This window comes from Mya arenaria, chromosome 13 (genome assembly GCF_026914265.1).
Source record: "Mya arenaria isolate MELC-2E11 chromosome 13, ASM2691426v1".
Lineage (NCBI taxonomy): Eukaryota > Metazoa > Mollusca > Bivalvia > Myida > Myidae > Mya > Mya arenaria.
Genome location: NC_069134.1, coordinates 27,254,809 through 27,275,054, shown reverse-complemented (window position 1 = coordinate 27,275,054; position 20,246 = coordinate 27,254,809). Strand labels below are relative to the sequence as shown.

General features: G+C 35.2%; 2 protein-coding genes across 3 annotated transcripts in view; both read left to right on the top strand.

The window, feature by feature from the left end:
* LOC128213947 (signal-induced proliferation-associated 1-like protein 2) overlaps window positions 1-14,723 on the top strand; it is a 56,909-nt gene extending 42,186 nt beyond the window's left edge. Inside the window, exons 14-21 of one of the 2 annotated variants that reach the window (XM_052920067.1) lie at window positions 391-984; window positions 2,757-3,049; window positions 6,137-6,195; window positions 8,281-8,785; window positions 9,389-9,533; window positions 9,870-10,029; window positions 10,154-10,326; window positions 10,838-14,723. In XM_052920067.1, the coding sequence (XP_052776027.1) occupies window positions 391-984; window positions 2,757-3,049; window positions 6,137-6,195; window positions 8,281-8,785; window positions 9,389-9,533; window positions 9,870-10,029; window positions 10,154-10,326; window positions 10,838-11,345 (2,437 nt within the window). In that variant the 3' untranslated portion in view covers window positions 11,346-14,723. The remainder of the gene's footprint in view (window positions 1-390; window positions 985-2,756; window positions 3,050-6,136; window positions 6,196-8,280; window positions 8,786-9,388; window positions 9,534-9,869; window positions 10,030-10,153; window positions 10,327-10,837) is intronic. The other variant, XM_052920068.1, reaches the window with a different exon arrangement.
* Window positions 14,724-16,290: 1,567 nt separating this feature from the next.
* LOC128213952 (uncharacterized) lies at window positions 16,291-19,542 on the top strand. Its single transcript, XM_052920074.1, has one exon. The coding sequence runs from the start codon at window positions 16,626-16,628 to the stop codon at window positions 18,759-18,761; it is 2,136 nt and encodes a 711-aa protein (XP_052776034.1). The 5' UTR covers window positions 16,291-16,625; the 3' UTR covers window positions 18,762-19,542.
* Window positions 19,543-20,246: the final 704 nt, after the last annotated feature.

The window sequence follows — 20,246 nt, the reverse complement described above, 5'->3', positions numbered from 1 at the left end:
TATGATATCCGTTATATGACATATGACAGAAACTTCAGGCAATAATACATAGCCATGTCATTAGCTCAGGGTGACATGTTACTTTGATTTGTAACACTGCAGCATGAAGTTTAGAGTTAAAAACTGTTTTACCATTAAATTAAATTGTTATTGTCTTGTGGTCTTGTCTGTTTCCTCAGTTTGTTTGCTTCGAACCAAAAAAAATCGTATAAATTAAAGAAAACAACATTGCAAGTCTTGAAGGTCTTAGGAATATCATTTCTAGAACGATAGAGAAGTAAAAGGTTTCTAGAATGATACAGCTAAGATTCAGAATTAAGCAGATTGCTTTTCCATTCCTCATTATAAAGACATTCTCCATTAAACCAAGTTGATGTATTGCATTGGCAGGGGTGTGGTTAATCTCCATGCTAACCACCATTATTCCTCCTTCCCCGCCCTGAACGCCGTAATCCAGGCGGAGTTCTCGCACCACCGACGTCAGGCACGCTCCTCCAGCAGTTCTAGTGACGCCATTCTCTCCCCCATGTCGCCCATATCACCCCATGACCCTTCAACCCGGGACCAGCTACCCCAGGGGTTGTCTCCATGGCAACACAAGTCGACAGAGCACCTGCACCACAAATACACCCTCCACACTAGAGAGTTTTCAACAAATAGCTCTTCAAAAGAAGGTTATGAAAGAGCAAAGGATGCTTCTACATTGAGAGAAATTGGTGCAAGGGATAGTGTCTGCTCTTCACAAGAATACTCCTCCACAAGGGAGAGCACTCCCAGAGATTGTGAAGAAAGATGGGAATTAAGGGAGATAATTAGAATGAACAGCAGGGACAGTCGTGATACACTGGACAGTACGGACCAGGAGGACGGGGATTACATCCATGAGCGGGAATCATCAGTCTCCAGTTCACATAGCCAATCTAGTCAGTGGAACTCAAATACTCTTCCTCATCAGAAAAATTCATCAACTTCATCCGATCATAGGTAGATAAAAGTGAATTTCTTTGGTAATATTTTAAGTGTGGTCTCAATTGGTTTCTATATAATTTTGTTTACAATAATTAGTTATGGGGTTAATTCAAACTTTTATTAAGTTCTTACTTTTGAATGGTGTTACGCATGGCATGACACTTTGCATGTGTGCATGGATGTTTGAACTAAAACTAAAAAAAACTAACCATTGGTTTGACATTTTCATCTCTTCATTTTCATCCATTCTTGCATGGTAATTTTAATGACGTTTATCTTTTCAGTGAATTTTGATTATTTCATTACTTCTATCATCGTGCTAGTTCTGTAATCTTCACCTTTAAATGGAAATATTTGATGCACAATGAATCACCATGTAGATGAACTGGAAATACTGAGCAACTTTTATAATTTTTAACTCATATATTTTTAAATTTAAATAAGTTGAACTATTTTGATTACCTTGGTGTGATCATCTCATCGCCATAACTTAAAAAATCAGTATGGGCCATTAATAGAGGCCATCATAAGGGGCAATAGTAGGGGCCATCACAGTAGGCAAATCAGTATGGGCCATTATCAATAGGGGCAATAAAAATGGGGTCATCAGAGGGTGCCATCACAGTAGGGTAATCAATAGAGGGCCAGCAATAGAGGCAATAATAGGAGCCATCAATAGGGGGCCATTTATAGAGGCCATCATGCCGTATGGGCAATACTAGAGGCCATTAAAAGAGGCCATCAATAGGGGCAATAATAGGAGCCATCAATAGAGGCCATTTATAGAGGCTATCAAGATGGGCAATACAAGGGGCCATTAATAGAGGCCATCAATATGGGCAATAATCAGGCCATTAATAGGGGCCATTTATAGAGGCCATCTATATGGGCAATATTAATAGCTGCCATTAATAGGGGCCATAAATAGAGGCTATCAGTAGGGACCATTATTAGGGGCTATCAATATGGGCAATAATATGGGCCATCAATTGGGGTCATTTATAGAGGCCATCAATATGGGCAATTTTAGGGGCCTTTAATTGAGGCCATCAATTGGGGCCATTTTATCAAGTAGCTTGCTACAAAATATCCTAAGATGAAGAATTTAAGTTAAGATATCGAGTAAATCTCAAAAAGAGTTGAAAATTTTGCTTGCAAACTCAAATAATGTTTTTGGCACAACTGCCCCCAAAGGTTTTTGTTTTTTCATTAACATATCAACTACTCTGAAATAATGATTTGAAAAGGTGATCTAACACTAGTTGATAAGAGTATTATTGCCTTCATATTTCGTCCCTCTTCTGAAGTGTTTGAATTTTTGAAATATTTATATATATTCTTTACGTTATATATTTATATTTTTTATGTTATAGAATCATCCCATTCCTTTTAACTGCAATACCAAATATATAACTTTGCACTTCCAGTAACTTATAATTATTTCCACCTTTTTTTAATTTTCCTTTTTCCAATTATATTTTACTATTCATAACCAGAAGTCTGCATTCTTATATCCGTTATGTAGCCATTTTAAGTATCAGAATGAATTACCATATAGATTAAATATTTACTCTTACTTAATTAGATATATAGATGAATGAAATAATATTAGCCTGAACTTGTGTAAGTAGAGAAACAGTAATATGAACCTTTGTCCATTATAGTCATTTAATAATAAAGTCTGATTAATTAATTTAAGTTCTTTTTAAAAAAAATCAATTTAGATAAAATAAGTATCGAACATGTTTTCAATGCTAAAGTGTAAGTTTTTCTCTCATTTTGTAAAGGGGTGAGATGAAGTCGCCACCCAATCGAACGTTCTACCTTTCCTCTGATTCCGGGCCATGGGCCACCTCTAGTCTCCCAAGGGGCTCGTCAAACATCACACAAATGCCCGCTTTCCATGGTTACCAGGACTCTGTGGTCTCAAGTGGGCGGGGCTCGCTATTTGACGGGCGGCTGGAGACAGGAGACCAGTATGGGTCCAATTCCCGTGGGTTAGATGACAGTAGTTACGGAACCCTAGAAGAGCGACACAAGAAATCCGGATCGAGGGATAGCCTTGACCAGTATCCACATGGTGAGTGCTGAAGGTGACTGTAAATTTGATTGCTAGATTTTCATCACCGCCAGCCCCGCCTTTGTTCTACTGCCCATTAAATCTAATCGACTTAAATAAAAATGTCAAACTCATTTCTGTATTTGTGTTTCTGTCCCGTATTGTCTGGTAATTGCATCTATTCATTATAGCTGGTGTTGATGAAAATATTTACATGTAAAAAGGGAGAATTGTTAAGATGGTGATAGTGGCTTGTCTAGAAACATATCTATATAGTCCCTTTTTCAATAAGAAAGAGCATGAACACATATTCAACGTTGCAGATCGGGCAGTTTGTTCAACATTGTTAAAGCTGCAATCTCACAGATTGAATGTTTTGACAACTTGTTTATTTTTTGTCTTGAAACGAGCCAATTTTTGCAAAAATCCATGGGAACAAGTGAAATAAGACTGCTGACAAAAAAATAGATCGCAGATTGTTATATTGAATTACAAAAAATAATGTTTTATGCATTTTTCTTAAACCCTTAGTAAAGGTTTAAGCTATTAAACATTAATTTTCGGACGGAAATTTGCAAATCTGCGATCTGATCCAGCAATCTTAGATCATTTGTTTGCAGATATTTATGCAAAATTTTGCTCATTCCAAGACAAAAAATAAAAAAGTTGTAAAAACGGTAAATCTGTGAGAGTGCAGCTTTAAAGTGGACAACGTGATTAACGAAATTGTTGCTAACTGTTATTAAATATTTGATGATGTGATCATAGAAGTAAAAACAACAATAAGTAAAGCTAATACAGAAGTGTCAAGTACCATTTGAAATACTGCAGATAATAAGTGTATAATAAAACTTCCAGAGCAATAAAGATTTGAAAATTAACAATGATAGCAACATGTGTTTTGTTGTCTTGAAATTGGGAAAATGTAATCATATTTGACATTGGGAATTGGTCAGATGTTCTGACCTGTGAGATGGGCAGAAAAAGGCCTGTCAAAACACAGTAGGATTTTATCCAATCTATAATTACACTAAATGTAAGCTGAAAAACAAAACTATCAAAAGACAAAATTGCATCAGGCTTTATTTGTTATGTGTATGACTATTGTTGGTTGCGTGTAACATAACTCGGTGGTATTCTATCTAAATGGTACATTGTAGAAATGTTGAAACTTGGTAAAAAGGATGACATTGAGAAATAATTGATTACCAATTGTTGAAATTGTTGAAACTAATTTGTCAAGCTTTAAAGGCAGCTTTTTCTGCTCTTTCAACCGGGCTTTGTGTAAAATGAGCATTTTCAGTAATTGAACATAATTGATACGTCACTTTCCAATACTAATCCATTATGTTAGGGTTATTACTTCTGAATTTGGATTAATGTTGGGAAATTTTGGCAGGAAGAACTATTTGTGAATATATTTTAAGGTCAGTAACATTGTTTTGATTTGAAATAATATTTATTTACAGACTTTCACTGCTTCTGAAATAAGTGGATAATGAAGTTTCATAGCATTTTAATAAATACAGAGTTATGTACAGTACCTTAAAATAAGTGGATATTGAACAAGAAGAACAAAGACATATGCACGCAAGCACACACTCGCATGAAAAAGTTATGGTGCAGAATTTCATGAGAACATTCAGATGTGGGGGTTAGTGAAATATGATGCAAGAAACACGGTAACATCTTGCAAACAATCGAGTAAAGAATATAATATGATTATTGTTAAAAAAACACACATATACGCTCATATAAAAGTACCAAGCACAGATGTCAGAGATAAGTTATAAAAAAATGATTGTGCATTTTTACTGCAGAATTTAATGTAAGAGTAAATGAAACAAAACACAGAAAACACATCTTGTAATCTATCCAGTGGGGCATGTGATATGAGTATAGCCTGTAGCTGGATGATTGTCTCAGTAAATGTAAGCAATATCTTACATTTCTTTACATCGGTGGATGTAAAAACCTGTCATATCATAAAGTGTTTTACAAAGCTGTCAGATCATAACGTGTTTTACATCTTTTCACATGATCTCTTCAAAAGACTGTTGGATGAAAAGTGTATTAAATTGGCGTAGGAAGTATTTTGTGGTGTGTTATATTAACGCGAAGGTTTTAATTTATAATATGTGTTGTAGTAAAGTGTTAGTTTATAAGATTGATGTAATATTTGGAGATTAATTATTTAAAATATATCTTTCTTCCAAGTGTAAGTTTGTCAGATTATAACTGATGATGTAATTTTTTGAGGATTAATATTTAATGATTCAAAAAGGTGTATAGTTGATAAATCCTTCTTATGTAATTGAAAAAAAGGTTTTAATTTGAAAGCATGTTATGGGAAAATAATTGAGGTAAGGAATGGCGAGGTGCAACCTATAAATACTGCGAGAAATATGCAAGGTTATGAATTGTAATTGAAACAGTCGTAAGTTTTATCAAGAAATGCTTGAGAACTTTTCATCTTGATGTTTTAATTATACAAAACAAGATAAATGTATGCAGTCAGAGAATCTGGAATTATAAACCATTGGTATAAAACTGGTTCGAATACAACTTAAATTTTTAGCCAATTAAATGGCAGATAGGCAATCATTTCATACTAGGCTTAATCATGAAGAATTTCAACTTTTGCTGGCGTTAGAGTGCCTACTGCCACTTATTCTATATATTCCCTGAATCATCAGATTTAGCGTTGATAATGTATCAGCCAATGAGCTTATATTCTTAATAAGTTAGATGACTTGAAGTAAAATCTTAGTGATTAAGAAGGGCTTGTTCGCTACCACTCACTTCGCCCATTCTTTGTCATTTAACTTAATGTCATTTAACTATTACTTAAAAATGTCTGATTAGTCAGTGATAGCCAAAATGTTTATTGATTGGTCAACATTTATCCGATAATTACTATTAACAGTCAATGTAAGCCAAAATGTTAATTGATTGGTCAACATTTATCCGATAATTACTAGTAACCAATAAAATCATTTAAGTGTGGGAATTAGCCAAAACATAGCCATAGACAACTACTGGTAATCCAAATTGAATACATCTTGGTGCAACTGTTGTTTTAAATGTTATGTTTTCTTTCTTTTTCAGGAGGCAGTCGTGACTGGCCAGAACCAAACCAACCACGCCGACCACCGCCGCCTAAAGAGGTAAGAGTTACTAAGTACCCAATATAACGATAGATAATATGAAGTTATTCTCAATGGAATATGATTATTCAGAATAACTATAGATGCTATTAATTTACTTGCAATTAATTGTTTCAGTTTTTTTTTTCCTGCGTTGAAATCGTAGTATTAAAGTATTCATACACTTCATTTAATATTTTTTAACCAATGGATACTGACAACAGTAGGGGTCCGCGCCTCTTTCTAAGGTAAGGGTCGGGTTATCCGCACCAAAAGCATTTTTTAGGTCTCATCTATATTTATGCTAGCGTATTATCTTCAGTATGATTCGGTAATTTTGGCTTTACTCAACTATGTAATTGGCCTTAGCAGCGTATAGCCTGTTAGCTGATTTAGTTGTCTAGTGAAGCAAAATAAACAACAGCCGAGTGTTGACGCAGATGTCTCTATACTTGCTGGCGCGCAGGTGCGAAACAACAAAAAACCCATTTACTATTAATTCATGAAATTCATTGAAAGCTTTCTAAATAAGTCAATTAAAATCAGTCCGGTGATACTATTTGCAGACACTTAATTTTGAGCTTTTCTTCCTTCTGAAATCGGAATTTAGAAACTAAATCTGCAATCTAACTTGTCAAAAACGTAAATTGGGCTTATCAGATTAGGATCGAAATATGTGTGGAATTTGAGCAATTACTTAAAAATTCAACACAAAAAATCGCAGACTTCAGATGACTGACACACTTACAAGAAATGATTACTGTCCAGAAATGGTTGCATTTTATTAACTTTGAGTGAAAAGAAGACTGATTTTGAAGTATCTATTAACGTGAAAACAAAAGAAATGAAAATTGATATGACATGTCATTTGTTATATTGTTGACGTTCACAATTATGTACCATAAAGTATTATCGATTTATGGTTCTGAAAAGAATGTTAAATACTTAAAGACCTTGAAGATTACTTTGCTAAACACGACCCTGAAACATTTGGAAGGGCACCAAATGCACACTGTACAATAAGAATGGATAGATTGATTGTTTTGAGATAACAAAAACGTAATGATAGAATTTCTGATAATAATGTATATCAGTTTCAACATAACTTGAGGATGGTGGTAATGCGTTCTTAATGGGTGTGCTTGTGAAGGAGGAAATGTATTTTTGCTGGAGGATACAGTGAAAACGTAAACATATTGAATATCTGTAAAAACTTATAGGTCAAATTTACTACAGTATAAGAAAGTGGGGCATTGGATTTTAACACTTTACTTTGCTTCTTAAATATTGTGTGTTATACTCTTTGTAATTCTAAAATATTTATAGTTAATTTTTGTTTCAGCTTGGCTGCCCAATTAATTGTTTTGTAAAGTGAAAAAAAATAGATTATAACTTTCTTAGTGTTTATGCGGATGTCTCTCTTCTTTTAATGACTTAGCGGAAATTTGATGCTTGTTTTTATCAAATTTTGATTGACAATCAGATCAAAATCTGTCAGGCTGGGACATGGGCGTAAACACTTAGTTAAATTTTAGTTTCATTTTGATGATGCAGATAATAAGTTTTTAAATAAACCATTGATGGATTATCTTTGTTAAATAGATACTTGTGTTCCTGAGATCTTTGTTTACAATGATGTGTTGTTTAAGCTTTAATAAATAATTACTTTGTGTAAGCCTTAGTAAATAATTTCAGAAGTGTTGGATTTCATTATGTCAGGATGCTGTAGAAAACTATATAAATTGATCAGAGGTGTATTGATATAAAAAAGGATGAATAAAATTTAAAAAGTGGTTTCCTTAAAACATAAACATAATTGGTAAGTTATGAAGCAGGATTTAGTAGTTTTTACCATCAATTAAGGGGAAATACTTGAACAAGGATGAACAAAATGTCACATGTGTTTGGACTTCTGGCTCAGTCAATTTATAGCTTTGGAAAAAAATAACTTAGCAATACTTAACAATATGAATTGAACAAACATATCAGTTATTATGTCAAAAACTCATTTTTGACCCCCAAAATGACTTTGGTCACATTTTGTGATGGTTTCCACTTGGTTTATACAGGGGATGTTTTTAATGTGCCTTCTTTTGTCTATCCCAGGTTGCAGGGTGGGCAGAGAGCCTCTCAACTTCCCACAAGACCTACCTCACCAGCAGCACCGAGAACATCTATACCAGCACCACCTCACAGCAACAACAATCATCATTATCACAACACCAGTTTCAACAGTCAGCATTTTCATCTCAACAACACCAACAGTCTGCTGCACCATCCTCATCACAACATCAGCACCAACATTCATCATCGTCATCATCATCGGGGCCTCCACACCCTGCACGCAAACCACTATTGACCTCAACGGGCAGCGATCCCCAGTCCTCCGTCCAGCATGGAAACTATGCGCAGGAACTCCTGAAACAATCACAGAACACCAAATATCTCCTTAGTCAGGGGCATGAATCTAGTCGTAAGGAGGGACTTAACTCTGCAAACTCCAGCTCGGTGAATTTGAGTGATACATCATTTTCTAGCGGTGGATCTGGGCAGGCTGGCGCCATGCCCCAACCAGGGCCTCACATGGATGGGAAGATCTATGGCACTCGAGGTAGGATGACATATGAAGGATAAGAGTTTATTTCAGTGTAAGATCATAATATTTCACGAAGTGAGCACCTAAACCTATATTATAAGCTATGCCACTTGTGAAATATTTACTGTTGGTGTTCATGAGGTTTTTATGTGGCTGTTGCTGTTTCATAATGCTGGTATGATTTCTCTGATTGTGAAGTCGACTTATTGAACGACATATTGTTTTCTAGTTCATAAAAATATTCTGGTGTAATAATTTATAGATAATATTCAGAGATTTTTGTTGTTGAAATTTATTATCTATTAAAAGCTGTTTCTCTTTGTGAAAAAGATGTTGATTTCTCCCCATAATATTTTCCAAAGTCGATAGACAATAATTCCATGAGTGAATGAATGAAAAAGCATAGAAAACCATCTTAAAAGGCTATCTCTTACAGCATGATGTATGCACTAAAAAGTTAAAAACATTATTTGATAAAATTATATTAGCAGTTTGGCTTGATTTTATATTCTCACAATTTGGAAGGCAATGGTGGTGAAAATAAGTCCTAAAAATCATTGATTATCAGACATAATGTTTGAGTGTTGACTACAATTTTCATTTGTTCGCCTCTTTCAGAAGATGCAGTAAGTCGGCGGCGTGCCAATACCACCTCTAGTCAGAGCCAGGGTGGCGGAAAGGCCCATATACAAGGCAGGATTGCTGAGCTGAGCAGTGTGTCCCCCCTCTCAAGTGAACACAGCAGCCCACGATCATCACATAAGTACGCTTCTTTCAATTTTCATGGTTTCTTTTTCTAGATAGTAGTGAACTTCCCATGCCAAAACTATAATAATTGCAGCATTATTATTTTTAAGTGATTGATTTAACCTTTATTTATTTTACAATTGTGAAAAAAGTAACATTAAATTATGCCAAGTATTCTTGATGGCACAAGTTGCATTAGAGTGTAAAACCGGAGTATCCGGAGGAAACCCACTTGACCCAAGTGCTAACCTCCGACTCGCATATGCCCAAGCTGGGAATCAAACTCCGAACATCTTGGTGAGAGGTGAGTGCGCTAACCACTAAGCTTACTAACTATGTATCTCCAATCCAGGAACTTGTCTGGAATGTCGTCAGAGGAGTCGCTTAGCACGCGCCTGCGTCCAGGAGTGACAACAAAGCTGATAAAGTCACGCGCCACAACGAACCTTCAGGACAACCTCATGAAGCTGATTGACCCCGACATCGCTGAGAGTGACCTCGCAGGCATTATGGTAGGAATTTTTGATACTAGTTTTTAATTAAAGTTAGAATCTATAAGGAATTTGTTGTACTTGGTGTGTACTGTTTTGTATCAGATATAATGTATTAAACACCATTATGTGGACTCCATTTTAGACAAGCCAATCAAAGAATCGTCGTCTGTCGGGTCGGCTGGTCCGAACCATGTCTGATGAGAGTTTACACAGCGGAAAGGGAAGCCTCATGTTGGAGAGGGACATTCGGGACGTGTTGTTCACTGACCGGAAACCAGACTCCCAGACCAGCAGAGAACACTTTAGACAACATAGGTATGTTTAATGGCAGATACTTGCAAAGATCAGACGCCAGTGTCGCGAGAATTCTCAAGTTTATGACTCAGCTGAGTAAATTATTTGAAGTCTATATATAACTTAAATGTTAGGAATTAATTCTGGATTTCTGGTTATTTCATATATTTCCTGTCTAAATATATATTTATCAAAATGTTTGTGTTATATATTAAAAAGGTCTTAGATATGCAAAAAACAACAACATTATAGTGCATCTAAAAAGTAAAAACACACACAATTTCAAACCGTGCTAGCAAGTAAAGAGGTAAGGTGATTTGAGTTAGTTATTGAAAAATTATTGAAGTATCTTTGAGAAATTGGGGGCAGATAATGTGACAATTATGTTAATAGCTGCTAACCTTGCACAAAGAGTAAAATCAGCCCAAGGCCGCAAGCACTGCTCAGGTATAAAAGCATAAAATTGATATTTATAAAGCGTTATGAATTGAATTAATTTTATCTTTTGATAAAATAAAACCTTTATTTGCAGACTGTCTCCTAGAGCTCTACCTGATGACACAAGCCGTGTCCCCGTCCCGGATTCCACTGCCTCCCTTGACTGGAGCAGTCTGGTGGACGTCGCCACCAAGGCCATTGAGGGATCACCGGAAGACTTGAAGGATAGAATATCCTCGCCAGTGAACTCCACCATCTCTTCAGCAAGTTCCAGCTCAAACTTGAATAAGTCTGGTGAAATCAAAGTGCCGTCCTTGTACAGACCAAAACATGACCGTCCCCCTGATCCCCCGACTGCCAGTAACCCCCCGGTGTGGAGGTCGGTGGTGGCAAACCCCCAGCAGAGAATTAATGACCTTGAGATGAAGGTTGCCCAACTGGAGGAAGAACTTGCCCAGGAACGACAGGAAAGTGCCGCCTTGGACGGCGAGGTACAACGACTTCGTACCGAAAACGCACGACTTCAAGAGGAATCACAAAACGCTGCTGCCCAGCTAAGGCGGTTTACAGAGTGGTTCTTCACTACCATTGATAGGCAATAGAATTGAACTTGAAATTAAAACCTGACTGTCTTATTATTATTTTTTGATGTAAGGTAGTAATAAGTTGTTACAATGTAGTTTGTATCAAGGGATTATGCTATAGGGCAATTTCGGTGATATTTATACATTTATTTTCATCGCTTCTTCCTAAAACCTAACTGAATGAGTCCATAGGAAATTGATAGAAAGAAATAGATCGGTGCTTTATCGAACCTCCGAAAATGGACACCAGCCTCTAAACAGACTAGGGAGTGATTCAGCTATCAGCTTTCGGCACAATTGAGCTAAGAGAAACTTCATAATTTATTACCGATCTTGTAAGGAGATTACCGTACCATAAGCTTAAAGTGTTTCATTTATTGTTGTTGACATTTGAGTATAAAATACCGACTTGGGTCTCTTGGGTCATATGCATTTAAATTCGAAATAAGGTTGTGAAAAATGATTTTTTGTCAAATGCTGATATTTTATGATAATTTTCATGACTTTGTGTAATATAATATTGAAAATACTTTTGATGGCAGCCTGTTTTAAGTCACTGTTAGTTATGTAATGTCTTTTTTTCATGTAATGTTCTTTGACTTAGTTGCATTGTGTTTTAATTTTAAGGCATATGATTCTAAAACATTTATCAAACGCTTTCTGTTACTTTTTATTTTTTTACTTGAAGCATTCAGGTGCAAACGTTATAGACTTCCCCTCTTAAGTTTTTAAGTATATATAGTACAAATGTGTTAAAGCAATCTTTTATTATTATTTAAATATATGTATATATGTATGTGTATACCATTTTACATATAAATAGTATGAACCGTTTAAGTGTTATCAGTCACATAGTTAATAAAGCACAATGTTATAGACATGTACAATGCTGTGAAATTTGTTGAATAGTTATCGATCATTCTGTTTATCATATATCAAGCGTAACCACTCCTTGTGTTTGTTAAACAATACTAGTCAATTCCATACATTGCTCATTCATATAAGCCAATCCATATAGCCAATGTTTATGTGCATAGTAATTTTTTTCTAAGTCTACATATTTCTGGATAATTTGATGTACGATATTATTCCTAGAATTCTTAGTGAAACAACTCCTAGCGTCATATCTTTAGACTAAAGAAATTATCTTGAACTTTTTAATGAATACGAATATTTTGCATTTTTTTTGCTAATTGCTACAAATTCTACACGTTTAATAGACTTCATTGTTTTGAACTGGGATATGAACGATGTTTAGATTAATTCAAAACAAATATCTTAGATAACCGACTATAAATATGTATTTGTAACATGTATGACTGCAAATACCAAATGACAAGCGTACTTAAAACTTTGCAAGAAAGGATTTGGAAATATTATTACATTAATTGTCAATGTGATTGGAATAAAACATATTAAATAATATTAAGGCGTCTTAAAGAATATTGAATAAGTGTTGAATATTCATGGAAAAGATGATTTTTCAGATATAGAATTAACAAAGAATAATGCTTTAAATGAGGAAGATGTATAATTTTTTACTTCTTAAAATTCAAATGGAGTAAAAATATTGTGAAGGAAAAATATTACATGTGCTTGAATTATTATAATATGTCTATTCCTGCTTTGAAAGCTATTTTATCTGGTTATGTTCGAGGTATTCAATTACGTGTATTGTCATGTGCTAATTCTAATAAATGTAGATAGATATAATAAAACATAAGGATGTATTAAACACCACAGATTAATGAAATATGCATTTTAGTCTATTATATTTGAAATACATGTAAGCAGGATTCCTAGCCTTTGTCAATGGTAAAATTAAGTGTGCAATGAAGAATAAGAACTTGTTCTTACCAGTTACAGTAACCAGGTTTTTTTTTCTCAAGTTCAGGATTAAAGGGACTAGACACCAGGCCCCAATTTCTCGAAACCTCTTAAGCTTAACAGGCTTAAGTCGCTTATTTCAATTAGCCAAAATACATACTAAAAATGGATTTTGATAAATGAAAAATGGTTTATTCTGATAATCTTACAGATTATTCCTTCATAATTTCTAAAAATTCTTGAAGAAGTTAATTTAACAATTCAGCTAGAATTGTCCATTTGAGGTAGTAGGTGACCGATAATAAATCATTTTACATGATTAAAAGAATAAACGCAACAATCCTGTTGCCTGGGTTTCCTGTTTAGAAATAGCGCATAATGGTTTCTCAGTTTAAATCTTACCTGTTTATGAGTACCAATAATTTTACCAACGCTATATTTAAACTTACTGGGATTAAGGTGGTAGACAACCCCAGTAAATTTCCAATTGAAAACAAAAGGGCATAAATTCACGGTTAAAGAGTCTTGTGTCGTAAGCGATGTGATGCAACATGAAGTAAGATTAAATGCGTTGTACACAACGATGCCAATTTTAGGTATGCTTTTGATAGTTTTCTGTTGTTGTTTCTTTGCAATTGTATCATCTGGTGTCTAGTCCCTTTAAACCTGATATCAGGGTTAAGAGCCTTTAACTTCGGACTATTGTTTAGTTGTAAAGGTTAGTTTCACTTGGACATTTGCATCAAAAATAGAAATAGTGTTGTTGACTTTTGTAACATTTTCAACACGAGTTCTAACCTCTTTACCCTGCTTTGGGCTTAAACAGACCCCTGGCCATACTTGGGCATAAACCACTTATACATAAACAGACCCCTGGCTCTTTTTATTGTCTGTTAGAATCTATAGTGACTTAAACATAGATGAATTCATTTTAACATAATAAATAACCACTGTGACGTCAAAATGTATGTGTGCCAGCAGCTAATTGTATACAGCTGGTTAAATGTTTAGTCAAAGTTAGCCAAAATATGTTTTGTTTGGTCAATGTTTACCCAAAATATACTTCTGGTATTAAGAAATCAAGTGTCAAGCTAGCCAAATTCTATCAAGTGGACTACTTAATATCACAGTGTTATATAATTGGGTGAAGATGTTTATAACCATCAAATGATCATATTATTTCATGCCATTTTTCACTGTTATTTTACATATAGCCTTATAAATAAAGCATTATTTATTTTCAAGTACTGCTAAACCATCATTAACCATCTTGTTTTAATCACCAACCAACCATTGTAGTATTCTTACATTTTCCAGTATGCAATTTTTGTTATGTAAATATTCAATGGTGAGTTAAATTTTTCAGTTTTAATTTTAATTTACTGTTCTCATTTCTATAATCTGTTTCCATTTTAGCACCTTGTAAATAGCAAAGTATTTTTCATTTCATGAAGTTATATCTTTTTACTTGTATGTTGTAGAAATAATACTCTATGTACTGGATTCGTCTTTAAAAGATAAACAAAACTATTCTTATAAATACAAAAATAAAAAAGATATATGGACAAACTGTTGTTTTGTTTCTTTATTTGTTTGAAGAGACTGGTTCATTTTGTATATGGTCAGCCATCGAGATAAATAATTTCTCGCGAAATGTAAACAAAATACTTGTAACTATGATAAAACTTTCCAATAAGAGCTGTATTGTTAGTTAAACCCATACAAAACAAAGTTCTTTTTGACAGAGTTCCTGCCCCTTTACAACTTGGAAGTTGCCCAAAAATATATCCGGACAACAAATCCAGAATTCTTTGATAGAATATACTTGTATTTGGTACACTTGTTTAACTCCATGGAATACAGATCGTGTTTGACTTTGATCACAAACCACCATTTTTTGCCGGTTTCAATCTAGGATTTGCCAAAATTTGGTCTCCGGTCCGGACATAAACACCTGAAATGGTTCAAGGATTTAAAAGTGTTTTGGTACCAAGTAGGTTTAATACTATGAAATACAGGTTATGGTCGTCTTTTGTTACAAACCACAAATTTTTGACAGAGTTATGGCCTCTTTTAAACTTTGAATTTGATAAAATACTATTCTGATTCATTAAAAAAGTTGACTGATTTTATAAGTATTAAGTACATTGACACATGTTTAAAACTTATTTAATAAATAAGTATTGGTAAACATGTTATACCACCAATTTTTGATGGAATTATGGCCCCTTTTCACCTTGGAATTTACGGGAACTTCGTGTCGCGGCGATAATGTATGCTATGTACAAGGGCTTCTAATAATGTTCGGAAATCGTGTTCAAAACCATAAAATGCAAATAAGTAGTAGTAGTAGTAGTAGTAGTAGCGATAGCGGAAGAGGTGGTGGTGTGGAGGTAGTGGTAGTGGTAGTAGTAGTGGTAGAAGCAGTAGAGGTGGTGGTGGTGGTGGTGGCAGTAGTGGTGGTGGTGATGGTGGAAATAGTAGTAGTAGTAGCGATAGCGGAAGAGGTGGTGGTGTGGAGGTAGTGGTAGTGGTAGTAGTAGTGGTAGAAGCAGTAGAGGTGGTGGTGGTGGTGGCGGTAGTGGAAGTGCTGGTGGTGATGGTGGAAATAGTAGTAGTAGTAGCGATAGCGGAAGAGGTGGTGGTTGTGATGGTGTGGTGGTAGAAGTAGTGGTAGTAGCGGTAGTGGTGGTGGTAGTTGGGGTGGTAGTAGTGGTAGCAGTAGTAGTGTTGGTATCTGTGGTGATAGTGGTGATTATGGTGGTGGGAGTAGAAGTAGTATTATTATTAGCTAATGTAGTAGTAGTAACACTAGCACAGCAACATCAGTAGTGACAGCAGCAGCACCATTATTAGAAGAGCAGCAGCAGCAGTATAAGTAGAATTAATAATATATTGTTTCAGTAGTAGCAGTAGCAGGAGCAGTAGTTATATCAGCGGTACCAGCACCTCAAGCAACATCACCAGCAACAATAGCATCACCATTAGAAGCAACAGCAACAGTAGTAGAAGTATTACAATGTAGTATATCGGAGAAAGTAGTTTCGTTATAATGGATTTCAAAATAAAATACTACTATTATCAATCGTACACAAACCGGAAGTACGTATATATGGAATTTCCCTATTAATATGCGTATTGTGTAAAAAGGAACTCTTGATCTAATTGTCATATTATTATTTTTGAGGAGGTACCTGTTATTTAAATGTCAAGGAGATTAACGCAATATAGACATTATTATTTGACATAAGTCTTTTATTTACATAGAGTCAGTGTGGTTTTGATTTATATACAAACAGCATGGTTTGATTCGACAGGTTGAAAGCGAAAGTGGAAATGAACGGGAATTTCCCCAAAATGTTGATATTACTTGTAGCCATATCAAACTATATTAAACAATTGTTTCTCTATGAAAGATGGATTATAATTCGTTACATGACATATATAATAATCATTGTTTCTCAGTGAAAGATGGAGAACCCGCCCGACTTTTACCGGATCATGTCTCTCCGCCTGTCCAGGGCGTTAAGCGACATTGGCGTCAACAGGTGGATGGTGAGGAGAAGAAGGAGAACTTTCCTCATGTTAGAGGCGAGCTTGACGATCAGGGATAAAGTACAAGGACTTGATGGGACCAGTTTCCATTTCGGGAGTCAGTCAGAGGGAACAACTACACCGGGGCTAAACTCCGATATTGACACATTAACCTGCATAAACGACACCAACATCATGTCCTCCTGGTCTGAATGGGAAGCCGGGAGGTTAAACATGCTGATGTTGAAGGAGGAGACGTGCTCCCCACAACATTATCTTCTACAGGTGATTAGACATGACTCACCTGAACCAGTCATACATTCAAGACATGTATTCCATGTAGTTGACAGTAAAGGCCGTGTATTATATGCCAACACAGAATTCGGAAATCTCACCAAAAAACAAGCAATAGAAAATAACTGGCACTACTACTCGAGTGGCCCATCTCATAGCAGTTCTAAAATGTATGACCTTGTGTACGCGTTGTTGTGTAGGTCTCTTCCGCTAGAATGCCACGGGTGGTTTGAACGGCCGAGGCCCGGACACTGGCCGACACCGGAACTGTTAAGAGATGTAAAGGAGTGTGGGTGTTTTCTTGTTCCTGATGGACACTTTGACAGCCGTGTCAAATATGTTGAATGGAGAATTTCTCCAAGTCTTATTGAGAGAACACTGATGTTTAACATGAAAACATTACAGCTTAAATGTTATGTGGTTCTGAAGATTCTAAAATCACACGTCATTAACCCATTTTTATATAATGAAGGTAAGCTGACAAGTTTTCACTGCAAAACTGCACTCTTTTTCGCCGCGGAAAGATTGCCATCCGGAATGTGGACAGAACATCGCCTGATGGAATGTATTGTGTATTGTTTGAAACTGTTGCTAGGGTGGACGAATACCGGTATGTGTCCGCACTATATTGTAGCAGGCGTGAATCTTTTCCATGGAAAATTTACCAATCGGCAACTAGCAAAACTTTCTAAGATCCTTTCAAACATCATTGACACTCACTTAGCAATTCTCGCGTGTATACAGGCAGACGATTTGGGCTACCGGATGTTGAGCACAAATATCAGAACTGTTCGCTACAGTGAAGGGTTACACATATCGACAAACAATAGATTATGTAGGTGGCTAAGTGTATTTGCTTTCCACAAACATAAAAAGGTTATTTTGCATACTTTGAAAAAGACAACTGATTTGACATCTGAACAACTATGTAGATTCTTTGTCATGTATATTGAAACAATGCGTGAATATGTACAGGAGTTCCCGAGGTATAATAGTAGTTTATTTTTCATCAATATTCAGAAACAAATTCTAAGTATTATGGCATCAACTGCTGCATCATTTTGTATACAAAATGGTTGTGTTGTTCCTAGAAATATACTGTCCCTGTTTGAAAGTTCCCTAGATACGGATGTAGCGTCATCAAGACTGAAGTTGGCTTCTTTTCTCGTCTGTCATAATGAGCTTGAAAGAGCAGCGGACGTGCTGAATGATGTTGAACGTAGATATGACGACAGCGTGCAAGCTGTATGTGCATGTGGAAGAATGGATCATTTAGATACAGAACATAACAAACCACTGTGCACTTCCGGTGTTGTTGATAACGATGATGTTCTCTTAACAAACAAAACCGCATTATGTGTTCGATACTTGAGACAGGAAGCGTTCTGTGCACCACCGATATTGCGTTTCGAGATGGTGAGGGGAATTGGCGAGGATATCAATCATAGAGACATTGATGAACGTGGTTGGATGAACTGGGCCGTGGTTGACGCTCTGCCTTACCTCTACTACCTGCAATACCTGACGTTTCGCGGTCTCGGCCAGCAAGGAAGACAACTACAAGTATTCAACAACTTACTGAACTGCTTCCTTGACGACAACCTTAGTTCCCATATCTACCACCCGGAGACGTGTGCCAACCTGATAGGGCACTGCATGGAGATGAAGGGCGAACCGTACGAGGCTTTACTATTGTACAGGGCATCAGTCGAAGCGATGCCTAGGAACAACGCGGCGCACTGGCACATTTACAGACGGATTCATGGCATCGAGATTTAGATAGGACAATTTACAGTGACTATATATATTACATAGATATATAATAACAAATGATATTCACGCATTCTTTCATCCTATAGCGATTGTTACATCATCAACTGCATATCATATAACATTATTTTTATTTAAACAATGTACTTCTCATTAAGATTATCATCATTAATATTATTAAGTTAAATTTTTATATGGTTGATTATGACAAAAAACAACTGAATATCATTTAACATTATTTAGTGACTATATATATATATATATATCTGCCAGGAAATTAATATAGATTAAAATAAATCATTTTTTCATTTAATGGTTAGGGTTTTGTATAATAATAATAATAATAATAATTATTATTATTATTATTATTATTATTATTATTATTATTATTGTTGTTGTTGCTTAAAATGACGGATCTATTTGAATCAACTCACTAACGTTTACCTTATGTTTTATATGGCAATGAATGTAATAACATTTAATGACTCATAAACGATATGATACGAGAATAATCATTTAATCACCAACCAACCATTGTAGTATTCTTACATTTTCCAGTATGCAATTTTTGTTATGTAAATATTCAATGGTGAGTTAATTTTTTCAGTTTTAATTTTAATTTACTGTTCTCATTTCTATAATCTGTTTCCATTTTAGCACCTTGTAAATAGCAAAGTATTTTTCATTTCATGAAGTTATATCTTTTTACTTGTATGTTGTAGAAATAATACTCTATGTACTGGATTCGTCTTTAAAAGATTAAAAGATACAAAAATAAAACAGATATATGGACAAACTGTTGTTTGGTTTCTTTATTTGTTTGAAGGGACTGGTTCATTTTTATATGGTCAGCCTTTGAGAAAAATAATTTCTCGTGAACTGTCAACAAAATACTTGTAACGATGATAAAACTTTCCAATAAGAGCTGTATTGTTAATTATACCTGGGACCAATAACAAAAAATCCCAGATTATGACCATACAAAACAGAGTTCATTTTGACAGAGATCTTGCTCCTTTTCAACTTGAAAGTTGCTCACAAATGTATCCGGACATCAAATCATGAATTGTTTGACAGAATGCACTTGTATTTGGTACACTTGTTTAACTCCATGGAATGCAGATCATGTTTGACTTTGATCACAAACCACCATTTTTTTGTCGGTTTCAACCTAGAATTGGCCAACATATGGTGTCCGGTCCGGACTTGAACTCCTGAAATGGTTCAAGGATTTGAATGTTTTTGGAGACAAGTATGTTTCAAACTATGGTCGTGGTCATGGTCGTCTTTTGTTACAATCCACAAAGAGTTATGGCCCTTTTTCAACTTTGAATTTGATAAAAAAAATAGTGTCCTGATTCCTGTAAAAGTTGACTGATATAAATAGAAGTTCGTACAGTTATACATGTTTAACACCATAAAAGACTGGTAAAATTCGACTTTGGTTACAAACCACTATCATCCACAGAATTATTTCCCCTTTAATGCGGGAAA

What these genes read in the sequence shown, in the direction of transcription:
- LOC128213952 (XM_052920074.1), top strand. Translation starts at nt 16,626, where the DNA reads ATGGAGAACCCGCCCGACTTTTACCGGATCATGTCTCTCCGCCTGTCC.